General features: G+C 39.2%; 1 protein-coding gene across 1 annotated transcript in view; it reads left to right on the plus strand.

Moving 5' to 3' along the window:
• drd2b (dopamine receptor D2b) overlaps positions 1-19,429 on the plus strand; it is a 43,704-nt gene extending 24,275 nt beyond the window's left edge. Inside the window, exons 2-9 of the mRNA XM_083530721.1 lie at positions 4,632-4,938; positions 10,950-11,059; positions 11,522-11,658; positions 12,371-12,570; positions 13,754-13,840; positions 14,148-14,487; positions 15,696-15,916; positions 18,527-19,429. Of these exons, the coding sequence (XP_083386847.1) occupies positions 4,660-4,938; positions 10,950-11,059; positions 11,522-11,658; positions 12,371-12,570; positions 13,754-13,840; positions 14,148-14,487; positions 15,696-15,892 (1,350 nt within the window). The 5' untranslated portion in view covers positions 4,632-4,659 and the 3' untranslated portion in view covers positions 15,893-15,916; positions 18,527-19,429. The remainder of the gene's footprint in view (positions 1-4,631; positions 4,939-10,949; positions 11,060-11,521; positions 11,659-12,370; positions 12,571-13,753; positions 13,841-14,147; positions 14,488-15,695; positions 15,917-18,526) is intronic.
• The last annotated feature ends 4,023 nt before the right edge of the window (positions 19,430-23,452 follow it).

A 23,452-nucleotide genomic window follows, 5' to 3' on the forward strand; every position in this document is an offset into this window, starting at 1 on the left:
CTTTATTGATTATCTTCAGGTAATTCCATGTCATGCCTTTTTAAGTAATTAAATTGTGTGGATAATCTGTTAATAGTGGAAGATTGTCCTCGAGGGGAAAAGGTTCTCTGGGTGATGGGGATAGATTAAAATTTTTTAAATCAATTTACCCACAACTGAGTGTAATGGGGAGAGTAAATGTGAGTTAAGGAGAACAAAAGTATAATAAGTTTAAAAGTAAACACAGATTGTGCACTCGTGACCTATCGAATTTGTCCTTTTCATTTCCTCAGTATTTCCAGTTATATCATTTTTTTGTAAACTTCAGTTATTTATGGTATTTGGCAGACGCCCTGATCCACAGTGACTTATAATTCTCTCTGTTATGCACTGAAAGGTTGAGGGATAAGGGCCTTGCTCAAGGGCCCAACAGGCAGATGGGATTTGATCTTGAATCTTGTGATCAGGTCACTGAGCTACCACCTCCCAGTCTGGACCCATTACTATTGGAAGGTTTACAGATTAGGCATAAGAGTTCGAAGGAATTTATCAGATATTATGGCTGTCTCACATTTTCGCTAACATTTAAAGCAAAGTAAAAAGTATTGCATTGTAAAAGACAGATATGTGTTGCTTTGTCTTCCAAGACGCGACTCGTATCTTTCTTTTTTTTATAACGCAATACATTTTAGAATGCAAAACAATACAATACACAACATTACTGTGTGCTGAAATATCTATAAATAAATATATGTATGTATTTCGTTATTTATTAGGGTTAATATGTTTAATCGTTATTAATCTCAATATTTTCATGAGTTAACTTAATCGCACATTTGTATCTGTTCTAAATTTAACTTAAATTAATGCTTTTCAAGTTTTTTATAATCTAATCAACATAAACATGGACAAATATGGATGCTTTATGCAAATGTGTGTTTATTATTAGTGAAATCAAATTCAACATAGAGCATGAAAATATTCTTGCAAATGTTTTTAAGTAATTATGGTGTTTTAAATGACGTAAATCATCAGGACATCAATCTGAACTTTTGTTATGTTTCCACCCGGACGGTTTAAATTGTCGGATGTGCGCATCATGGCAGATGTTGGTGGTTGATTTGAAACTTGGTGTATCAGAAAAAATAAATGTGATTGAAAATTATTTTTTTAGCTGGAGTTTATTATTATTTTTAAAACTGAGTGAAGAATTTAAGTTGAAGGTTTTCATTTTGCCTCTTTTATATTTATTTATGTATATTTTTAATAAAAATGGTCAAACAGAAATGCACGCTGCATTAATGGCGCGTTTATAAAAAGTAGTGGCATTAAAATGAACAAGCTAATTTTAAATGAAAGACATTTAAATACTCATCTTAGAGATTTGATTCATCTTTTATTTTATTTGATTCATTCATTCATACCTGCACATACACACACACACACATAATGTCATGCCCGGATCAGATTTGTTGGGTTGTAATGGGCGTAAGGTAACAGATGTAAGCGTTTATAATTCACTTTTAATAATATACACTTTGTTTGTGGGCACCTGCACATAAGATTTGCATATGAACATCATATTCCACATTTAGTCCCATTCGCTGTTATAATTCCCTCCAGTCTTCTGGGAAGATGTTCCAGTACATTTTGGAGGGTGTTTGTGGAGGTTTGGGGAGATTCATTCAGCTACATGAGTGTTGGTATTGTCAGTAAAGTCAGGTGCTGATGTAAGAGAGGTGAGGAGGCCTGAGTTGCAGTCAACGTTCACATTCATCCCAAAGGTGTTTATTAGGGTTGAGGTCAGAGCTCTATAGCAGCAGGTCTTCCACGCCAACCCATGTAAAAAATATCTTTAAGGGATCTGGCTTTGGGCACAGACACTCTCATGCTGGAACAGGTTTGGGAAACAGGGACAGGTTTATGAAAACCTGTAGTGTGTAGTCAAAGTCATCACTTAAACCTGTCCTGTAGCGATGACATACAAAATACATTAATGATAATGAAATGTAGGTGACAGAGCAGAAGCAAGTGAAGGAATCTGCTGTTAATTCCCCGTCAATGATCGTCCGAGGGAAGAAACCATGACAAGGCCTGCGTTAGTGACATAATGTGAGGATCATTTACTCTGCTGGATCAGTTACTCTGCTGTTTCACTCGTTGGCTATTTAGTTTGTTAGTTGGCAAAACGATATCGTGACAGCGTAGCCTCGTCATTTTGATCTAATCTGTAGTCGTTACATCGGCACAGTCTGCAGTGGGTTGACAGCTTTTTGAATGTGTGTGTTTTTTCCCATTGTGTTGGTGTTGGAGGTCAGGGGGGTTGCTGTGTTCTGCCTCTGCTCTCCAGTCACGCTCTGTTTGTACGCAGCCATCCCGACCCCTGCGCTCGTGATTGCTTGGCCCTCCGGTTTATGTGGCCGCATGGCGCAGGAGGTGATGTACAGCGTGTTGTTGGTGCAGGTATGTGGACTGTGTGCGTCTGGCGGTGTTTCAGTACTTTATTAACATTTATTGCCTTTTTTGGAGCTGGTGCTCTGGCTTTATGTTTGTTTTTGCAATTTTGTCTGATGCAACCTTGAGTGTGAGGAGAGCCACTGTTATGACTTGTCTAGGTTCGAAATAAAGAAAGAAAAAGCCAAAAGACAAACTAACGGAGCTCCCAAACTCAAACACTGAAGAAAGATGAACCCCCCTCATATAGCTTTCTGGAGAATATCTGACTGGAGTGAATAGAAATAATGCACATGTATGAGACTTCAAAATTGGGTTACACAGATTGAATTTCAACAGCAAAAAGTGGTCCGTCTCAGTGTTGGTGTTGAAGCAGAAATAAACAATGAGTAACAGGCTGTAATGAAATGTTCCAGTTCAAAATGACTAAACGATAGCATCTACAAATATTATTTGTATATATTTAAATGTGTGTGGACACCTTACCATAAGATTTATGTGCTTGGTGAACATCCTCCACCAACTACCTGATTGTAGCTGCCACTGTTCTGGAAAGATGTTCTACTAGATTGTGGAGATTTGTGCTCCTTCAGCCACAGAGGTGTTAGTAAAGGCAGTTACTGATGTAGGTGATGTGAGGAGGCCTAGGGTGCAGTCAGCATTTCAAATCCCAATTGGAGTAAATTGAGAGCTCTATAGAAGAAAATCTTTTACTCCAACAAAAGTAAAGCATATCTTCATGGAGTTGGCTTTGTGCACAGGGGCATTGTCATGCTGAAAAAAGTTTTGGGTCTCCTAGTTCAGGTGAAGAGAATTAGCATTCTCCCGCATCCAACGATGTTCCTATACAATTGTGTGTGTCAAAGTTTGTGGTAACAGTTTAGGGAAGAGCCACATATGGCTGTAAAATCAAGTGTCCTGATACTTTTGTAGATACAGTAGTATGTTTATCCCGAAAACGTTCTAGTGTCTTGAACACTCACACTGGAGACTCCTTTCAACAATGAGATATAAAGCTTTTACTATCAGCAGCCTCGCTAGCGACGAACTCGGACCTCTTTTTTTTAGCACTGCAGTTACAGTAGCTTCTTTTAAACACATTGTCAGCTTAAATCTGTTCTCATTAATTATTTCACTCAACAAATTATTCACATTAATTTTTTTTTTGTTTTAGGTCTTGGTTGTATTTGTTTGTTTATTGTTTGCTTACTGTTTATATATTTATTTTGTCTATCCAGCCATTTATTTATTTATCTGATTATTTATTTGTTTTTATTATATATTTTTATCTATCCATTTGTTTATTATTTATTTACTCTGTATGTTTATGTTTTTTATATGCTCAGAAAGCCTCTCTGCCCTCTGCCTCACGCTGATTTGATAGATAAAATTCGTGTTGTGTAAATTTCCTGATCAATACAAAAACCCCTCTGTCTCTCACACGCAGACGAAATCGATGCGCTTCTCGCTCAATGCGCTTTATTGAAGGAGGAACGGACGCGGCGTGCTGCCGAAATGCGTGCGTCTTGGCTATTATTCTCGCAAATGAAGATAAGACGCCATCGTTTGAATTCATCGACCGTTCCTGTGGTCTGACAGATTAATAATTTGTGCAGCCCCACAAACTCCTCAGCATTTTCCAGTGGCTTATTCCTTCTTGATGTCCATTTGTAATTAAGTCTTCAATTTCTAATCATAATGAAATGGTTAAACTTAATAAACCTACAATGACTACAGTATAGAGACATCTGACTTTTCCATCCATATGTGGTTCTTCTCCAGACTGTTACACAAAGTTGGAGGCACACAATTGTATATGACATCTTTGGATGCAGTAGCAGAAAGTGAACTAGGAGGCCCAAACTTGTTCCAGCGTGACAATGCTCCTGTGCACAAAGCCAACTCAATGAAGATATGGGTTGGACTGGAAGATCTTGAGGTTCACTTCATTTCAAAACAAAATGAACTTCTTAGTCCCACAGCGCTGTTGATTTCTTAAAGCTGATGATCAGAAGGTTAATTGGCTCTAATATGAGCTCTTTCTAGTACCAGCTTACACAGAGACAAGAAAGAAGAATTAACCACATGCATATTACAATTTTGACTGTAACCAAACCTTTCTATATTGCTTTTGTGAAATTTTCAAATGCAGGTCATTTTACACTTTCCTCTCCTCTCTCATTTCCTCTCTCTCTCAGTCTCAGACATCTTCCCTGGTAGCAGCTCATGGATTTCCTGGTGGAATATGGCCTCAACGAGACCCACCGCGACAACACGAGCGAGGCGTTCAATGGCACGGACGTCCAAGCCAAGCACCAGTACAACTACTACGCCATGCTCTTGACGCTGCTCATCTTCGTCATCATCTTCGGTAACGTCCTGGTGTGCATGGCCGTCTCGAGGGAAAAAGCACTTCAGACCACCACCAACTACCTGATCGTAAGCCTTGCTGTAGCGGATCTCTTGGTGGCCACTTTGGTTATGCCCTGGGTGGTGTATCTGGAGGTAAGGAGCATTTCCAGTATGTTAATTTAGAATCCAGAGGGGTTCAAGAAGCGCGTTTATGTAATCGTACAGGATTAACTCTGCTCCTCTCGCCTCGTGTTGGTGGCGTGTGTCGAGGAAGTCATTTCCTTTTTTTTTTATCTTCAGCATAACAGCTGGTAAATCATGCCTCCTCCAGCTCCTTTCACATTTGACATTTTTCCCCTCTACATGTAGTCCTACGAGAAGTGACTGCTTTTAAAAAGTGCTGCCTTCAGCTTTTTTTTCTGTGTGTCACTGCAGAGGGCTTTCAAAAGTTTTTTTTTTCTTCTTCTAACCAATCAACATAAAGCGAGGACTTAAAGCAAGAAAACTGAGATTAATCTCTACAGCCAGTCCCTTTTTAACGGCTCCACCAGTCTGTGTTCTGTCTCTAGTCTTAGGATGTAGTATTTTTTGTATTATTTTTAATTGTGATCCAAGAATCCTAATTGAGGGTTGCAGCAAGTTGAAAAGTACACTATATTACCAAAAGTTTGCTCTTCTAATTCCATCCACTTTTCTGGGAAGATGTTTCACTAGAATTTGTGGACATTTGTGTTAATCAGCCACAAGGGTGGTAATACATTTAGGTACTGATGTAGGTGATGTGGTCCAATTTATACCAAAAGTGTAGATCAGAGCTCTATAGCAGGTCATTTAAAAACCTCCTCTCCAAACCATGTAAAGCAGAGCTTAATGAAGCTGGCTTTGTGGAACAGGTTCGGGTCTCAAAGTGAACGCAAAAATATTTTTATTATACCGCATCAAAAGATGTCCTGTACAACTGTGTTTCCTCCAACTGTTTGGAGAAGAACCACACATGGCAGAAAAGGGCAGGTGTCCCAATACCTTTGTCCATATCGTGTATCTGTAAACTGGGTTAATTAGCTACAAGCCATGCTTATAGACTAATAAGGAAGGCTTAAAGACACGGATGCACGAGACTCTGAGACAAACCATAGAAACATCATTGTATGAATAAATAATCAATGGCTGCCACAAAAGAGACAAATACAGTTAATACCAGAGAAGAAGATATTGTGTGTCACTATGGAAACCTTCACATGTTGAATCATGTGACATATTTCCCGTAGTAAAAAATTATAGTAAGTATTCAGGGTAATTACATGGGTTTGGGAGCTTGTACTTGCTAGACGGTAGCTTTGGTAATGGTACTATTGAGGCTAAGGAATTTGTCTTTAAGGCAATAACATCGTATAACCACAAAAGCTCCACAGAAACCTACATATACCCACACAACCTCAACTGCAAATCACACACACGGTGTATTCCACAGGTTCTTAAAAAAGGGCACGCAGTGTGTGCGATTATAAGTTATTTTTTACCTTCTTTATAATTATGCTTATAGTAATGCAATGTAAATCGTTAAATATCTAAAATTTTTGCGTAGTTTTCCAGCGTACAGAATCTTGTTTGTCCCACATGATTGTACGATTGTATTTCTGTTGTATAAATCGTGGCCACAGAGCTACTAAGTGTTCACGAGGTGGCTTTTTGACACGAATATAAAGTCCCACAGACGTCACACTAACCCAGCACGGCGTTGTCAGCCATACATCCACATTTCCTGAGAGTCCTCTAATTGCACAGAGCAGAGGAAAGCGCACGGAAAGAAACCGCTTATGAGTGTAAAAGATGTCGTTAAGCATGCAGAGAAAAAGCCCCTTTACAGCCCTGAAAGCCCTGAAAGTCTTTGTCGAAGTTGCACAGAAATCATTGTGGTTAGTCACTTTATATTCGCTCATTTATCATAAAAACTTTCTTTTCGGCTTCTCCCGTTAGGGTTCGCCACAGCGGATCCTCCGCACGTTTGATTTGGCACATGTTTTACGCTGGATGCCCTTCCTAACGCAACCCTCCCCAATTTATCCAGGCTTGGGACCGGCACTAAGAGTGGCTGGGGATGGTTCCCTGACCGGGAATCGAACCCGGGTCGCAGCGGTGGGAGCGCTGCATCTTAACCACTAGACCACCAGGGGACTTTCACTCATTTATCATAAGGATGAGAAAGACAAGAAAAGGAGAGTACTTCATGTATAAAGGAATGAACGCGCTCACGCCGGTGTTTCACACACCCTGAGGGATCGTGATGGCATGTGCACGCTCACTCGAATAAATCACATACTGTTTTAATAACACAATGCAGGCACAGATCAACTGAACTTGGATTTGGATTTTCAAAAGTGAATGAAACTGATTTATAAAAATAACCCATTTATTCATATAATCCAGCCAGAGTAGACGACACACGACAGGATGTGTATTCAAATATTCATTACCCTGTCACACAGGGATTTCTGGGTGACAGACCGGTCTGGATGATATAACAGTTGACTTGTCATACCAACATTCTCTGGCAGCGTATGCTTAAAAAACATACAGCCAAGGCAACAATTTATGATGCAAACATAATGTGTTTAAATTATATAAAAAAAAAAAGATCTCGATTTTCTTCTGGTGCTGGCAGAAGCCTGGAAATACTTATAGCACTGATACAGCTTAGTATTATTATTATTATTATTATTATTATTATTATTATTATTATTATTATTATTAATAATAATTAAAATGTATTATTAGTAGTAATAGCAGTAGTGGTAGTATTAACATGTATAATAAAATATGATTTTATTTCTAAGTATTTATTGGTATTATTATTATTATTATTAGCAGTAGTAGTAGTAATACAGTAGACAGACTTTATTTACCAACAGTACATTTATTACATATTTTTTTATATCAACAATACTGTAGGTACAGTCGTTTCTCACAAGCCTCACAACTCAGCACCAGTCATTTGCGTGCAGTCTGAGAGTGAATGCGTAGTTAATGTTGTAATGGATGATTTACACCTGATATAACAGGTAAAGAAAGTTGGGGAAACAACATTCCAATAAACGTGCCGTTCGTAGTAATATTTCAAAGAATCTCTTTTGTCTAGATAAGATCGTTCAGTGAAACTGGTTTATTTTGTCTGCCAAAGACTGATGCCAAATGCTATTAGTCACAATCACAATGGCAAATTATTCCTGCAGTGATATACAAACCTGAGTCCCTGTTTGCTTTCGAATTCAGCCACCTCCTGCAAGCCAATCAAATCCAGACAAAATCTGTTATGTTGTGGAACTGAAAGGTGTTTGAATTCTGATTTTGGGTTCCTTTCAAATCAACATTCAACAATCAACATCAAGTCACATTAATACTGATGGTCTTTTCTAAACCGCTCAACTGTCGCTGAACTGGTTAGAACAATAGTTGTTTTATAATATTATTTAAAGCAGTTTAAAAGAGTGATTTACAAACATTCAAAAACAAGATAGACATTTTACATACATCACCTGAAAGCTTTTCTAAAGAAATTAGTTTTAAGAGATATAACAGATTCAGTCTGTCAAATCCCAGTGCGAAGAGAAGCAAACCCGGTCACCCTTAGAGAATTGATGGGTAAGAGGAACAACCAATAGCGTAGAATCGGTGGAACCAAGATCACGCCTCAGAGTGTAAAGGGATGTAAAATTGTGACGGATAATATTAAGCCGTACCATGTAGTGCCTTATGTGAGATTATGCACACGTGCCAGAACCAAGAATCCAAATGCACCTCTACAGCATCTGCCCTCGATTTTGCCACCATCTTTTTTTTTCTACCCCCTCTCTCTCTTTCTCTCTCTCTTTCTCTCCTCTCTCTTTAGAGTTGTGGGTCAGATCACGCAATCCCTGAGTTAATAATAATAACAATGGCCTCGGCAGCTAATTTTTTACTTTACTACGCAGCCACCAACCAGAAAATTAAAAAAACTTTCTGAAGCGTATCTTGACCTGCAGGTTAGCAGCATGTCCACCGTGTCCTCTTTTACTCTTGCCTCATTTGTTAGCTCAAGTCCACACATCTGTCGCTTGTGGAAATAAGAGACGACTGGTGCTTTTTGTTCCACAGCCAGTGGCCAGTGGAAATAAAAAGCCAATGATTCGGTAGCTGTCCTTCGAGTAGCTAGGTTTGACATTGTGCGAAATATACCTTTGTTCCATTCGGTCACTGTTTAACTTTAGCATTATTAGCGTGTAAAGGATCATCTAGTCCATTACTGTGTAAGTAGTTCATATAGAAATACTACAATGAGGACATTCATTTAAACCAGTCATTTGTAGCTGAAACTACTGTCAGATTTGTTGTAATAGAAATAATCAACACCTGGTGACTGATCAGAATCAAGAACTTCACAGTAGTAGAAATGTGCTGACAGATCGTCCATTATCCCCTCAGCAGTCACAAGATTGCTGGCCAATCAGTGTCTAAAGATGTCTTTGAAATAACGGTTGACACAGTGCTCTGATGGATTTCGGCGCCTGTCAGACCATTTTACCACTTAGATTCTCGGTATTAATGCAGAACTGTCCTTTGATGTATAAAATCAGGGTTCCTACGTATTTTGAAAAAGTATAAAAAAGAATGAAATTTGATTTGAGTGATTTCCAGGTCTGGATGATATTTCAAAATATTCGCAGTTGGTGTTTTATATGTTCTTGGAAGTTTTTATAAACCATTTGCATATTTGAGGCCTGGAAAAGTATGGAACCCTGTAAAATGAGCACAAATCAAATCTGTAAATGAAATACAATTGAAAGTACTCTGGTCAAATGATAATGACAATGATGATAATGAAGAAAACAGGAAGCTTTTCCAAAGGAGTGATAGTCTGCGTGTCGAAATGGAAATATTTCCACAAGGCTCTGGAGCAGGCGTATACCATTTACACCTGCGCATAACAGGACATCAAAAACACACACAGACTCGCATACTGCATCCTCACGTACAGGGAATTGAGAGTAACCAATTCGCCCTCCTGAAAAGATTTTTTTTTTTTTAATCCACTATGAACACAACAGGATAAAACATGCAAGAGATATCAGAGCTTCGATATGAGACCCAATACTGCGAGGGAGCAACACTAGTATACATCTTGGAAAACTAATCATAGAAACCACAGCATCCTCCTACAATATCATTCCCCCTAATACAACTACTATTTTCTAAGTGGAGAACACAGAGGAAACCCCCAGAGCACAGAGAGAACACGGGGTGGGATTTGAACCCAACACTTGCTGAATGAAAATTTCTGACTCTATTCCAGTACTTTTTTTTCTTGAAGACTGTGAATAGTTTTTATCTGAACAACATTTTAGTTTTTTCTTTGAAGTAAAGAAAGTCCACTTGACCCAGCATATCCTGCTAATGCACTTTTTAGTAACGTATCCTTGTCAGAAAGATAAATTGTTCCATGACACCCCTGATTAATTTATCCTAAACTGCTCACTCAGTATCAGAGAGTTCCTAATGGAAGCTCTCATAAAATGAAACAAGCATGGGGATAATCATTTATGAGGCACGAATGGGCGAACAGAAAGACAGCAGGTTTGAGGAATAACAGGGAGGTCAAAAAGCCGCTGAGGCTGAGCACAAAGCACAGATGTAAACATGACAGCCTACACCTCCACCCACTACCCCGTCCCCCCCACACCACAACAGTCAAGCAGGCTTCTCTAAAATACCCCTCACCTTCTAATTCACATGCTGCTATCCATCCATCTGGTGGATTGCCAGTGTTACCCAATGCACTTAAGTGTTGAGTCGAGTGCTCGAAGCATGGCCACAAGGAGGTTTGAAAGCGTTTGTATAGTCCGTATAGTCGGTGCAAAATCGGTGCACACGCAGGTAATAAAACGGGTCCCTTAACCCCTAAGGTGCAGAAGCCTTTTGTGTTTGACAGGACACAGTACTGAATCGGTCTCCTGAGCCCAGGGAATATCCTCTTCTGCCTCTTACAGGACAGGAGTCAGGGTTATTGCAGCTTCTGATGGCAAGAAATTAAATCTTATACGTAATGATTCTTAATCATAGCAAATGTTTTAACTGGTGTTTTTATCCTCTTCCTTTCCTGTGATTTAGTTCAATGTGTGTGTGTGTTGCAGGTGGTGGGCGAGTGGCGCTTCAGTAAAATTCACTGTGACATTTTTGTCACTCTGGACGTCATGATGTGCACCGCCAGCATTCTTAATCTATGTGCAATTAGTATTGACAGGTAGGCCTCCCATGAAATTGCCATCAGTTCTGAGAAATGGTCACAGTAAATGATGTGTAGATTACAGGTCAACTCGTATTTTTGTTTGCTAGAAAGGGTGGGTGTGTGTGTGTGTGTGTGTGTGTGTTTATGATGAACATGATGTATAAGAGAGATACATAAAAATCACACCTCAGTTTCTGATGGCTGCTTAGACAAGACATTAAAGCAACAGGCGATCGAATTTACTTTATGGATTCGAGCTGTCTGTGGCACAGAGGTAACTGAGGAATATAACGACGCTCCCAAAAAAAAAACAAAAAAAAACACTAAATTGAAAAGCGTCTATTCCGTCACCACTGTCATAGCACGTCTCCATTATTTTTTGTTTATGTCCCCCTGTCTTTCTGACACCCTCTTTTGTTTTCACCCTCTCTCTTGTTTTCCGTTTCTCCCTCCCACCCGGCTGGACCACTCCTGCAGGTACACGGCCGTTGCCATGCCACTGTTGTACAACACTCGGTACAGCTCGAAGCGCCGCGTCACCGTTATGATCTCTGTGGTTTGGGTTTTGTCCTTTGCCATCTCCTGCCCCCTGCTGTTTGGGCTGAACAACACAGGTGATGGTTTCTTCCTTTCTACACGTGGAAGCAGGTAAAGCCAGCACCTGAACATGGTCGAGTGGAATTACACACACGTATACAGAAGTTCTGAGACGTTATAATTGATCTGGAGTTAGACGTTTGTGAGTGTTAGCAGTCAAAAATGTACCGATCATCAGTCGAGAGATAAGCTTTTTATTAGTGGAAACACTGGGAAACACTGGGAAACACTGGGAAATACCCAAACGTGCTAAAATTTCAGCAGTCAGTAAGGCGTAGGAATTCCTACCATGACAGTTCCTCAACCTCAGCGTCATCACTACAGTTTATAATCAGTCTCAACAAGGGTTATGCGTGGGATTGCCGTTAAAAATCAAAACAAAAAAATAACACGAAAGAAAACGAGTGGTGCTCGCACGTGCAAAGTTCGACACAATTTTGTATCCTGCACATGACGGTCAGTAGGGGGAGCAACATGTGTCTATGATATCAAATCGGTCAAATTGATTTTATTTAACTTGTAAGATAATTTGTGCAACGGCAGACTGTTCGCAAGCATGTGGGACATCACTAGAACAAGCATCAAGTTGTGGGTGTGTTAAGTCGTGCCACTACATGTAGTTACATAAGGATCTGTGAGCATGAGACGTGAGCATGACGGGATGCGACCCAAAATGCAGTGGTGCTCATGCAGTAGTTTGGTTACTGACGATCCGATGTGTTTCCTCAGCGACACGCGACGACGCCGTATGCGAGATCGCCAACCCGGCCTTTGTGGTCTACTCGTCCATCATGTCTTTCTACGTGCCCTTTATCATCACCCTTCTGGTCTACGTGCAGATCTACGTGGTTCTGCGCAAGCGTCGGAAACGAGTGAACACCAAGCGCAGCTGCCAGAGGACGGAAGCAGAGCCTCAGCTTCCTCTCAAGGTGAAGCACGCTTCTCCAAACATCCACAGATTTTTTTTTTCTTCCTCTTTTATCCCCCACAGCATCTGCTAATTATTTGAACAGCTGCGTCTAACGCCTAGGACTATTTTCCAAAGGGATTTCAGTAGCAGTCGCTGTTACACAATCGCGCAATCGTTCATTAAAGGGATGATTAGGGCCATTTATCACAAGTTCATAGTGTGCGCTTATAGAATGTAGAGAAGTGAAGTGTGAAAGCGAGCGTCTGAAATGAGGTTCGGAGCTCGAGCACAGCCCGAGAGCTTTTTTTGGGGGAAAGTAGATTCATGAGCACTGATTCGGTTCAGCGAGTTCCTGCTGGAGCTGCAAAAGGCTCTTTTAAAGCTCAATGTCTTTGATGATGTTCTTAGTGATGTACTTAATTGTGGATAATTAATAGATGGTCAGCTGGCAGCATCAGTGACAAAACAAAATCAGTGTATTTTTAGTTTTTTTTTTTGTCATGCGTTTTAGCCTTTCCCCTGTGTGTCATTATTTCATAAAGCACACGGGAGATGCATTACCAGGTGAACAGCGTTATCAAAATAAAGCCATTAAGGCCGGGAAAATCCTGCTATATAAACACTTATGAGCAATTTCCAACGGCATAATTGTCTTTATGTTTAGAATAGCAATTAAGGTGATTATTTAAATTTGGGAAAATGCGCATAAAAGATTTAGTGCGGGGGACAGAAGGTCTTTTGCACAACTATCTTGAGCCATTTAACCACCTACAGTAATTTGTTGTTTTTTTCCCCCAAAGTCTGATTTAAGATCCACCAGTCCACATAAATGAAAGTTTAGTCATATTATTTTATTTTATACATTTTTTATTTTTTTAAGGCTCACCCACCATGACACACTTGACTAATTCTAATTTTTTTGTATTATTTCATATTATTTTAAAATAACCGAAAAAAGTTTTTTATTTTATTTTAATTTTCATAAAAAAAATGTCTATGATTTATTATTACTTTTGCAGATCCTTGAGATGTATTGAGCCATATTTCTACATGTAATCCAGTTTCTTTGCTATGTTTTTTTTATAGTACAGTAATCGTTGTTACAGTACGCACCAAAACTCTATAAAAACAATTGTAAGCAGATGTAAGAAAATCGATATTTCCGCCCCACCCTAAATCCGTCTTTCTTGTCCCTACTTCAGGAAAAGTGCACTCACCCGGAGGATGTAAAACTCTGCACGGTCATTGTAAAGACCAACGGGAGCATGCCTGCCAAAAGCAAGAAAACAGTATGTGAGATGGGAGTTGTTGTTTTTTTCTTGCATGTGTATACGCATAAATTTATAAACATAATAGCCTGGCTTACAGAATTGCTACAGCCAATCAAAAACTGACTTGAGAACTGCCTGTGAGTTTCCATTACGATCTGAACTCACCTGAATGAGCAGGCCTGAAGCTGTGAAGCTTGTGAATATATATTTTGATGCTTTTGTTAGCTGGAATGATAAAACGAGGCGCTTGGTGTCACAAAAATGGCTCTTCACACTTGATTTGAGCCATGTATGTGTAAGTAAGCTCTGTGACATCCTTTCACAGCTGGTGATAAAGGAGGTGATGCAGCAGGACAGCAATGTGGAGGTGGGCCTAATGGCCAGCCACAGTCCGCCGGAAAAGCTGAAGCTGGCACCCGCTGCAGCAGGCTCCGTGATGGCCAGTCAGAGTCGCGCTCCTCCTTTGCAAGACGAGTGGCAGCCTGGGAGCGACGAGAAGAACGGCCATGCCAAAGACACACAGATGCCGGCGGAAGCCAAAGCTTTCGAAACGCAGACCCTGTCCAACGGCAAGACACGCACCAACGTCACCAAGCCCATGAGCAAGAGAAAGATGTCACAGCACAAGGAGAAGAAGGCCACCCAGATGCTCGCCATTGTTCTAGGTGAGACGGTTTAATCCCTATCAACTGCACGGCATAAACAAATCCAGCATGGCATAAGCTACGTCAGATATAGTCTAAATTGTCTAAACCAGTCTGCCCATGGGTTATCTCAAACGAAACTGGACTGTTTGTCCACCATAGCCTCATTTCTCTTTTTTTTGGCTAACAAGAGTGGATTTTTGTGCCCATTTTGTGCATTCTGAGCTGTCTTTCTCCTCGACCCGGTTGCTGAAACCCTATTGGAGGTCGACCGATTCATCGGTTTTGCCGATTATTTGGCACCGATCGACGTTTTCTGAAACTAAATGTCTGTTGCTAAAGCGGCTGAAAAGGTCGGCTGTCGTTCCACTAATCACTAATGCCACGTGCTGTTTTTTTTCACACGTGAGACTGCACGCTGCACAGAGAGCGCTATATGTATTAATTATTCATTATGTAGGTACACTATATGGACAAAAGTATGGTATACATGACCTTTCCTGCCATATGCGGTTCTTCTCCAAACTGTTACCACAAAGCTGTTCTTTAGATGCGCTATAATCAAATTTTGCCTTGACTTGAACTTGACCTGTTCAAGCCTGGAAATGCCCCCATGCACAAACCCAGCTCCATGAAGATCTGCTTAACATGGTTTGGAAAGAAAGATCTTAAAAAACCCAGTGTAAACTCTAGAGACTCTTATTCTGTGTATGATTATAAGCACTGCACTTATAATCACACGATTGGCTGATTGGATAATTGCAGGAATGTGCTACCATGTGGGTGCTGGTATGTATATACTTGCTTAGTGTATATATTGTTTTTTAGACAGTAAGATTCGTGTTTTTTTTATTTGTTAGAAAAAAACCTGTAAACATGTTTCCTGTAGGTACAAATGCATGACAGTTTGTCCTGCAAGTACACTATATTGACACAAGTTTTGACATCTGGTCATAAGTGTAGCATGTGCTCTTTGAGCAGCACATTCTACATTTAGTCCTAATTTGCTATAATTCCCTCCACTCTTCTGGGCAGATGTTCCACTAGATTTTAAAATGTGCTTGTGGACATTTGTGCTCATTCAGACAAAAGCCTGTATGCAATTGTGTGCCTTTAGCTTAATACTAACAGCTTGGGAAAGGAGCACACATGGCTGGGAAAGTCAGGTGTTCCAATACTTTTGTTCATACCGTGCATTTCAATTACATGCCAGCGTCCTTCTTCTTCAGGAGTTTTCATCATCTGCTGGCTGCCCTTCTTCATCACTCACATCCTAAAGACCCACTGTGTGAGCTGCTACGTGCCTCTGGAAATGTACAACGCCTTCACGTGGCTCGGATACGTGAACAGCGCCGTGAACCCCATCATATACACCACTTTCAACGTGGAGTTCCGCAAAGCTTTCATGAAGATCCTGCATTGCTGAGCGCGCCCTTTGCGTGAGCGTAAGGTTAGTGCCATCATTTTCTCCTCTGGCTGAGGTGGAAGACTTTTTTTTTTTTTTTTAAAGGACAGAATAAACATCACAGACACCAGGGCTTTTCAGCTTGACTCAAATGAATGTAAATCCGGAGGTTTTTATTTGGAGGTTCGAAGCTTTGTAGTTTTTAAAAGCCTCTGAAAAGGAGCCTCTGGCTAAAAGAGCAGGGGAGAGAGCGTGAGAGAGAGACAGTGTGTGTGTGTGTGTGTGTGTGTGTGTGAAGAATTACACAGTATGGAACAGAAGAACTGCAGTAGGGGTCCAGCACCCATGCTAGAGCCCACTTAAATTTCTTTTTTTTAGTGATCTTCATTCATCGTTCCGCTTTTTCTTTTCGTTCTTCTTCACTTGTGTATGTACAATGAAACATGTCATTTCTCCAGAAAAGGCTTTTAATGGGCTTTGAGCATTCCTAATGGCTTTCACATTCATGAAGCTCTAGAAAACACAGACTGTAAAATGTCACCGTTGTGAGTGTGTCAAAATAACCAGAAACGCAGGAGACGCAACTACATGAAGGAACTGTTTTGAAGACCCATACGATTTCTTTTTTTTTTTTTTTTTTTTTTTTTTACTTTATTACATTCCATAGAGATGATATCTTCTGCATGAACAATTGTTCTGGTTTTGAATTTGGAGTCTCCTGTGCTCCATGGGTAACAATTTTTTTATTTAAATGCTTTATTTTTTTTTGGCAGACAAATAAATCAACCCCTATAGAACGACCTCCAGCACCCATCAAAGTATTTAATGCTGAATAACGAAACAATGATACCCTGATAACCTAATGGCAGAATGTGTTGGGAACAAAATGCATTGGAAGAACCGGGCAGCAGTGCAGAGCAGAGCAGTGAGGATTATTTCTCAGTAGACCTTCAGAGAAGTTCAGAAAAAAAAAACTAATACACTCAATCCATTATGTTTAGCTTTAACAGGACTCTGAGATTGTAGTCTATCCAGCTGGGGTAGAGACTGGGATGCGTGTGTGTGTGTGTTTATAGGGTTTTTCAGTATGTGGCAACCTTTTGAAAGAAATGTTTTCAGGCTAAATTTATTATTATTATTATTATTATTATTATTATTATTATTATTTGTAAATCTAACATGTACAATAACTTAAAGAAATAAGTTGATCATTCAGCTTTTGATCCTGGCCCTGGTGCACATACACTATATGGACAAAAGTATTGGGACACCTGACCTTTCCTGCCGTATGTGGTTCTTCTCTAAACTGTTGGAGGAAACACTATTGTACAGGACGTATTTGGATGCGGTATAACAAAATTTTCCGATGGCGATGCCACTGTGCACAAAGTGAGCTCTCTGAAGATCTGCTTTACATGCTTTGGAGAGGAAGATCTTGAGTGGCCTGCTATAGAGTTATGATCTCATCCATACTGAACACATTTGGAAAGAATTTGAACACCGACTGCACCCCAGGCCTCTTTACCTTCTCACCTTTCTCAAAAAGCAGATGCCAGGTGTCCGCAAACTTTTTGCAATATAGGGTGTGAACTGCATTTGCACGTTTTTCTTGTTGTACTACGGAATGAGGCATTTTATCAAAGCATATAATCCTAAAGCAAAGCAAAGAACAAGATATGCAAAGATTTATCTACTGTGAAGAAAATGAGACTCTTTGATCTTGTTTCATTTGTCCACAGTAGCTCGACCCCGTGAAACGCTTTGTCTAATTGTCGTTAGAGGAGATTTTTCTAGGTGCGTCATGTCCAAACAGTGGCACAAACAGGCTCAGGCAGATAAATCAATAGTGTGGGCAGAACGAAAAAAAAAATAATCATTTTTATTCGAAAAGCAAAGCGGATTTGTGATGATCAAAAACTGATTAATTAAGGAATCATGAATGATATGAGCTCTGCACAATGTTCTAGAAAATAAAAACTCTCGTATCACTTCAGGCCCAGAAATGCGCTGATGCCGTATAAACGATTATAAATATATAAAAGGGTTGGTTTTTTTGTACCCTTCAAGCCTTTCACAGGAACCAGTATTATCGCCAAAGGATTTCTCCTTTATTATTGCTGATGTCTCTGTTTTGTTTAGGTTTGTGTTATTGATTTGCATATGTATTTGTTTATTATGGGAATACAAATTGGATTTCTTTTGTATGTTAAATGGACTTTGCAGACAAATACATGGCTACAAAAAGCCAATAAAAGGCCTTCCACACACACACACACACACACACACACACACACACACACACACACACACACACACACTATATTGTTTTCCATGAACCAACGGCATCACAAGGACACTGTAACTGTATATAGTGCAATTAAAACGAAGCCCATGACAAAAATGATTATGCATGTCACACTGATTCTTCACAACCTATACCTACTGTATTTCAGCTCTACAATACAAAGTTATTTACTCATTGTTAAGTTTGGATCTGTTTTTATTTTTGTCTCCTGTATACAACAACCAAAAAAATAATAGACATCCCGACGTGTATTATGTGGGATAATCCATCATGTGTCTGCTAAAAAAAAAAAGCTCCATGCTCATGTGTGCAATATTTATTTATTTATTTTTTCCATGACGGTTTGAAAGTCTGGATGAGAAAGTACAGGCTCGACATGTTTCTGTCCACGATGGATGCAAAAGTGTTCATTCGCATCACGGGATCGGAGCTAGCAAAGGATTCTTGCACAATTCCTTTGCTCACGCTACAACCGGACATTTCTCGGGTTTTGGAGACTGAAAGGAAATGATAATCACAATAAAACAGAAACGATCATCTCATGCTGCTGAAAGATTCTCGAAAAAAATGGCAAAAAATAAATGAATAAAAAAAAAAAAAAAAAAAGAGCATCAGAGGTTTTATCATGAGTGGCAGCAAAAATATATTTGAATGAGAGCTGCAAGCGTGCCTACAGTAACGGTTTGATTTATGTATCTATGATTTAATATTTATTATATTTTTTTCATTCATTTATTTTGCTTGTGTTTATTTTTATATTTAATACTTTCGTTTGTACATGATAAAAAAAAGAAGCTGGTTTTGGAGACAAAAACAGCGCGATTTATTGATTTGTTCTTATTTATTGATTACTATACGTCTGCATGACGACTTGTGACTACCTTCAACTCATTTCATGCTTTTCTTTTGCAGTATATGTTTTTATTATAATTATTATCAAAAGGAATGTATATGTAAAGACAAAACAGATTTTTTTTTCTTTTTATTTCAGAAACGTGTGCGTATGTGTATATACTGTATGTAAATCAGTTTTTTTGTTCACGTGGTCTTGTCTGTGTTGATTATCGTATATACACGTGCATACGCCGTGCATATTAAACTACGTGTGCTACACCGCCATGGACGTTTTGCCTTTCGAAAGGGATCACTTTTGCATCGATTCGTTTCAAGTCGACGGTACGTGATTCTTTTTGTGACCGATGTAAATTGTATTATTACCGAATGAATAAATGACATCATGAATTACATCCATTTAAGTCCTTTTTAATTGTGTGATTCGTGATATTTAAGCTGGGGGTTGTGCATGTAATAACGAAAATGGCTTTTTACTTATATACACTGATCATACACTCTGTGGTCAAAAGTTTGTGCACCCCCTCACCATCACATTGTTTAAAGCACATAATTGTATAAAGATTTCTTTGTATTATGTAACATTACGATTTCCTTTAATTAGAACAATGCATGAAGGGGGCTACATGAATACATGGTTTTGAAAGTTTTAACTTGATTCAGTTCAATTCATTTTGATTTGTATAATGAGTTTAACAAAGCCCGACATCAGCACCCAACCTTACTAATGCTCTTGTGCTCTGAATGACCACTGGTCTTTACAGCTACACACAAAAATCTAGTGGAACACCTTCCCAGAAGAGTGGAGGTTATTATAACCACACAGCAGGTTTTTAATGACACTTTTTATCCTTTTATATTTACAATAAATGTTGGAATGTGGACTGTCCAATAAACAAATACCTGCTATCAGGATGTGAAAGATAACAGCTTGAAATTTCCCTTTGTCCTGAAGACTCCTTTTAACAATTTTTTATTATTATTATTATACAAGCCACTGTATAAGTGAGTACAATGGATTCAATACATATAAAAGAGCTGCTGTTACACTATAAACCAATCAGTAAGAAGGATTCAACAGCACTGTAATATATTACTTCATATTTTCCTATTATATATTTCCCGAATGCACGTGATTTTTGGTTTTACAATCTTTAACGATGTCCTAGAGGAAAACGTGTGAATTGCGGAAGAGTCTCTTGCGTGGATTGGAAAGTCTGGAACAAAGGAAGGAAAAAGTCTTGAATGCAGATGAGCCTTCAGCGAGCATGAGGGAATACTTATTATAAGCACGGCTGAGAGAAATTACAGAGACTGCTAATAATTACAGTGCGCTGCACCCGAGCGCATATGGCCTTTCATTCTGACTGATCAAGATGTTTAAATTACAGAGTGGGCCTTGAAATAAAATTGTCCACTGACAATTCCCACCCATTACAAACTTTTATTATTTTTTTTCAGAGCGGTGTTATTGACATGTTTCAGCTTGTGATTAGAGTTAGTGAGAATCGTGATAATAATCATATCATGCAATTTGTATTTGTTTTTCTGCCCTTTTTTTTTAAGAGCAGCTGAAAAAAAAGCACAGAGCCAATAAACGTTGTTTATGCACTCCCTCATATCAATGGTGTGAGGTCAGGAACACGGATGGCATTTTCGTCTGTAGTTCCACGGCAACCCCTCCCACTCGGGCGCAATAAAACTCCCATACGGGGCGACGGTCTCGCGGTGAGTCATGCGGAGGCTGCCGGCGCAATAGACGGGTTGATGCTTATTTCCTGTGCAATCACCGAACTTCTCAGAGTGTACACTCGAGGACGGTGAAATGGTAGAAAGGGCTACACTTTCTCTATAGTTCTTATTAAATATAAAATCAGATCACTCTCTGATTCATTTTTTTCATAACAGCCGCTACAAGACAGTACAAAATAACGTAAATAACAATAAAATCCCCATTAAAGGTGTATTGGGAATTGTACTGGTGTTAATAGAAACTCTTAACGGTCTCTGCAGGGGTTTAACTGCTAACGTAAGGCTTCATACCAGTGATGGTAGGAAACGTCCATTTAAAAAAGCATGCAAGTGCCATTTGTATTGTTGTGATGCATCATTTTTGCGTGGGCAAAAAAAAGTATTAGTTAGAAAGCGACCAATCATCTGTGAACAATATTTTCTATGCAGATCGATTTCTCGTCTCTAAACCTTTTCCCCTGTGTAAAGATCTGCGGGAGCATTCGAGGGAACGTTACAAAAAAATTCAGACCTGTTTAAAATGATTTAAGACCTAGAACAGTGAATGTAGGACTTTTTTAGGACTTTTTAAAAAGTGCTTAAAATTTAAATGAGCCCTGGTGGACATAATAAGAAACTACAACAGATCTTCCTTCTGTGATGGTTTCTACTCTTTTCTGTCTTCAACAGGTCTCATTCATTTCTAGAGTAGCTCAAAAGCGTAGAAACGTGTAGGAATTTTTTCAGAATCCGTGAGTTTTTCCACCATTTGCGCTTTCAACCGACAACAAGTAACAGTTGGCGAATTGCTGGTATTTAAGTATAAATCGGCCCAGGAAGTGCAATTCCACGATGTTAGCGTTATAATGACTTTCTGCTTTGCGTACCAGTATATTATCCGAGCTTCTCCACGCACCATTGACCAGGACAACGACTCGTTGTTGTTGTTTTTTCGGAACCTCCGGCTTAACGAAGTGCCTCGTTCGGAATTCTGTAGCGGTGCTCCTGAGAGACGGCGTGATCTAATCCTAAAGTCACCCTGCGAATATCTGTTCAAACAAACCGAGCAGTTAGTAACGTGTTTTATTTGATTTATTTTTTTCGCGGATTGTTTCCTAATGGTTTTTCAGGACCAGATCACTATCTTTTTTTCTGCATCGTCGCCCTCTGTGGAGTTCCATATCTCTATGCGTCTGTTCGTTCTTCTTTAAAAAAAAAAAGGCTTTTTTTGTTTTTTTGCCTCAGTAGATAGAGCTGCAGGGGAGAGTAATGGTGCAACAGAAAGGAAAGGTCATTACTGATAGTTTTACATGCTTCACACTCTAAGCTATATATCAAACCAAAGCACCTGGAAAGCTCAAGTCTAACATGATAAAGGGAAAATGCTGGATTTCAAAGAAGGTTTTCTGCATTGATCTTTTTTCTTTTTTAATTTTGTAAAAAAAAATTTAAGGACGTTTTTTGATATACGGTAACCCCCCGTTTACTGATAAACAGACGCCACCCCAAAAATGCTATTTAATGTATACAGTACTGTACTGTATAAACATTTTACTACAATTTTATAATTAATATTTATATTAATACATTTCATTATTTCAACATAAAACTCTATAAAAACAATTCCCTAGAAGTTTTTTGGTCTATAGTGGAAAATCAGCTAAACGAATGAGTTACTTGGCAAACGCAATACCGCAATAAACTGTGGGATTACTGTAAAATCTATGGACAAATGTTTGCGGACACCTGACCATCAGATTCGGATGCACATATTTTGTCTCCATTTGCTGTTAATAAGTCCACTTACTCCTCCGGAACTCTCCACCAGTCAGGTGCTGATTTAGGAGAGATGAGGAGACCTGGGGGTGCAGTTCCAATTCATACCACTATGAATAGCGGGATAATAAATTTCTATAGCGGGAAATCTTTCAATCCAAACCATAATCTTCAACTGTTCTAATTGTTCAGTAACGGCAGAGCGATTGGGCAAAGAGAACGATTCTGATCTTGATCTCTGAGCTTGAATCTCGCCAGAGGCTCGGGGGTCTCATTTATCATCATCTTGACTTTCAACCTGTGACTTAACATAGATAAGCTTTCCACATTGGATGGAAAAAAAAACCAGCAACCGCTGCACGTCCTTTGCTTGAAGGACTGCTTCGAAAAAAAAATGGGCCAAAGATGACTGAATAAAAAATTATTGTTCGGAATTGAGCTTAAAGTCAGTTCCCTGGAGCTTTCTGCTTGACACAAGAACGACTTAAAATTTACTACAGGATTCGAAATGTAACTGGTCTCTTGTTCTTTTTTCCTTCGTTGTGTATATAAAATTTCCCGCTTCAAGTTTTCCTCTGATTTACATTATATTTTCACAGCCCTCATGCTTGAACTCTTTATCAATACCCAGCACTTTTATATGATACTGAAGAGTTGCTGTTGCTTTTAATACACTACACATTTAAACACACATTCAGACTTACCTCTGGTCTTATAACACACAAACTAATTAGCGTAACAGCACCTAGCGCAGAGAAACAGCCAGCCAATCGGAAACCCCGATTACCTCTTCATACCCAATCATCTTGCAGTGGGACTCCGGTTTATATACATTCTGTATAAAACTCTGTTACATATGCATTGGTTTATGTATAAAAGCGGGAACATAGTAAGGGAACATTTATTCATCCAATCCA

Source organism: Silurus aristotelis (assembly GCF_946808225.1).
Source record: "Silurus aristotelis genome assembly, chromosome: 26".
Taxonomy (NCBI): Eukaryota; Metazoa; Chordata; class Actinopteri; order Siluriformes; family Siluridae; genus Silurus; species Silurus aristotelis.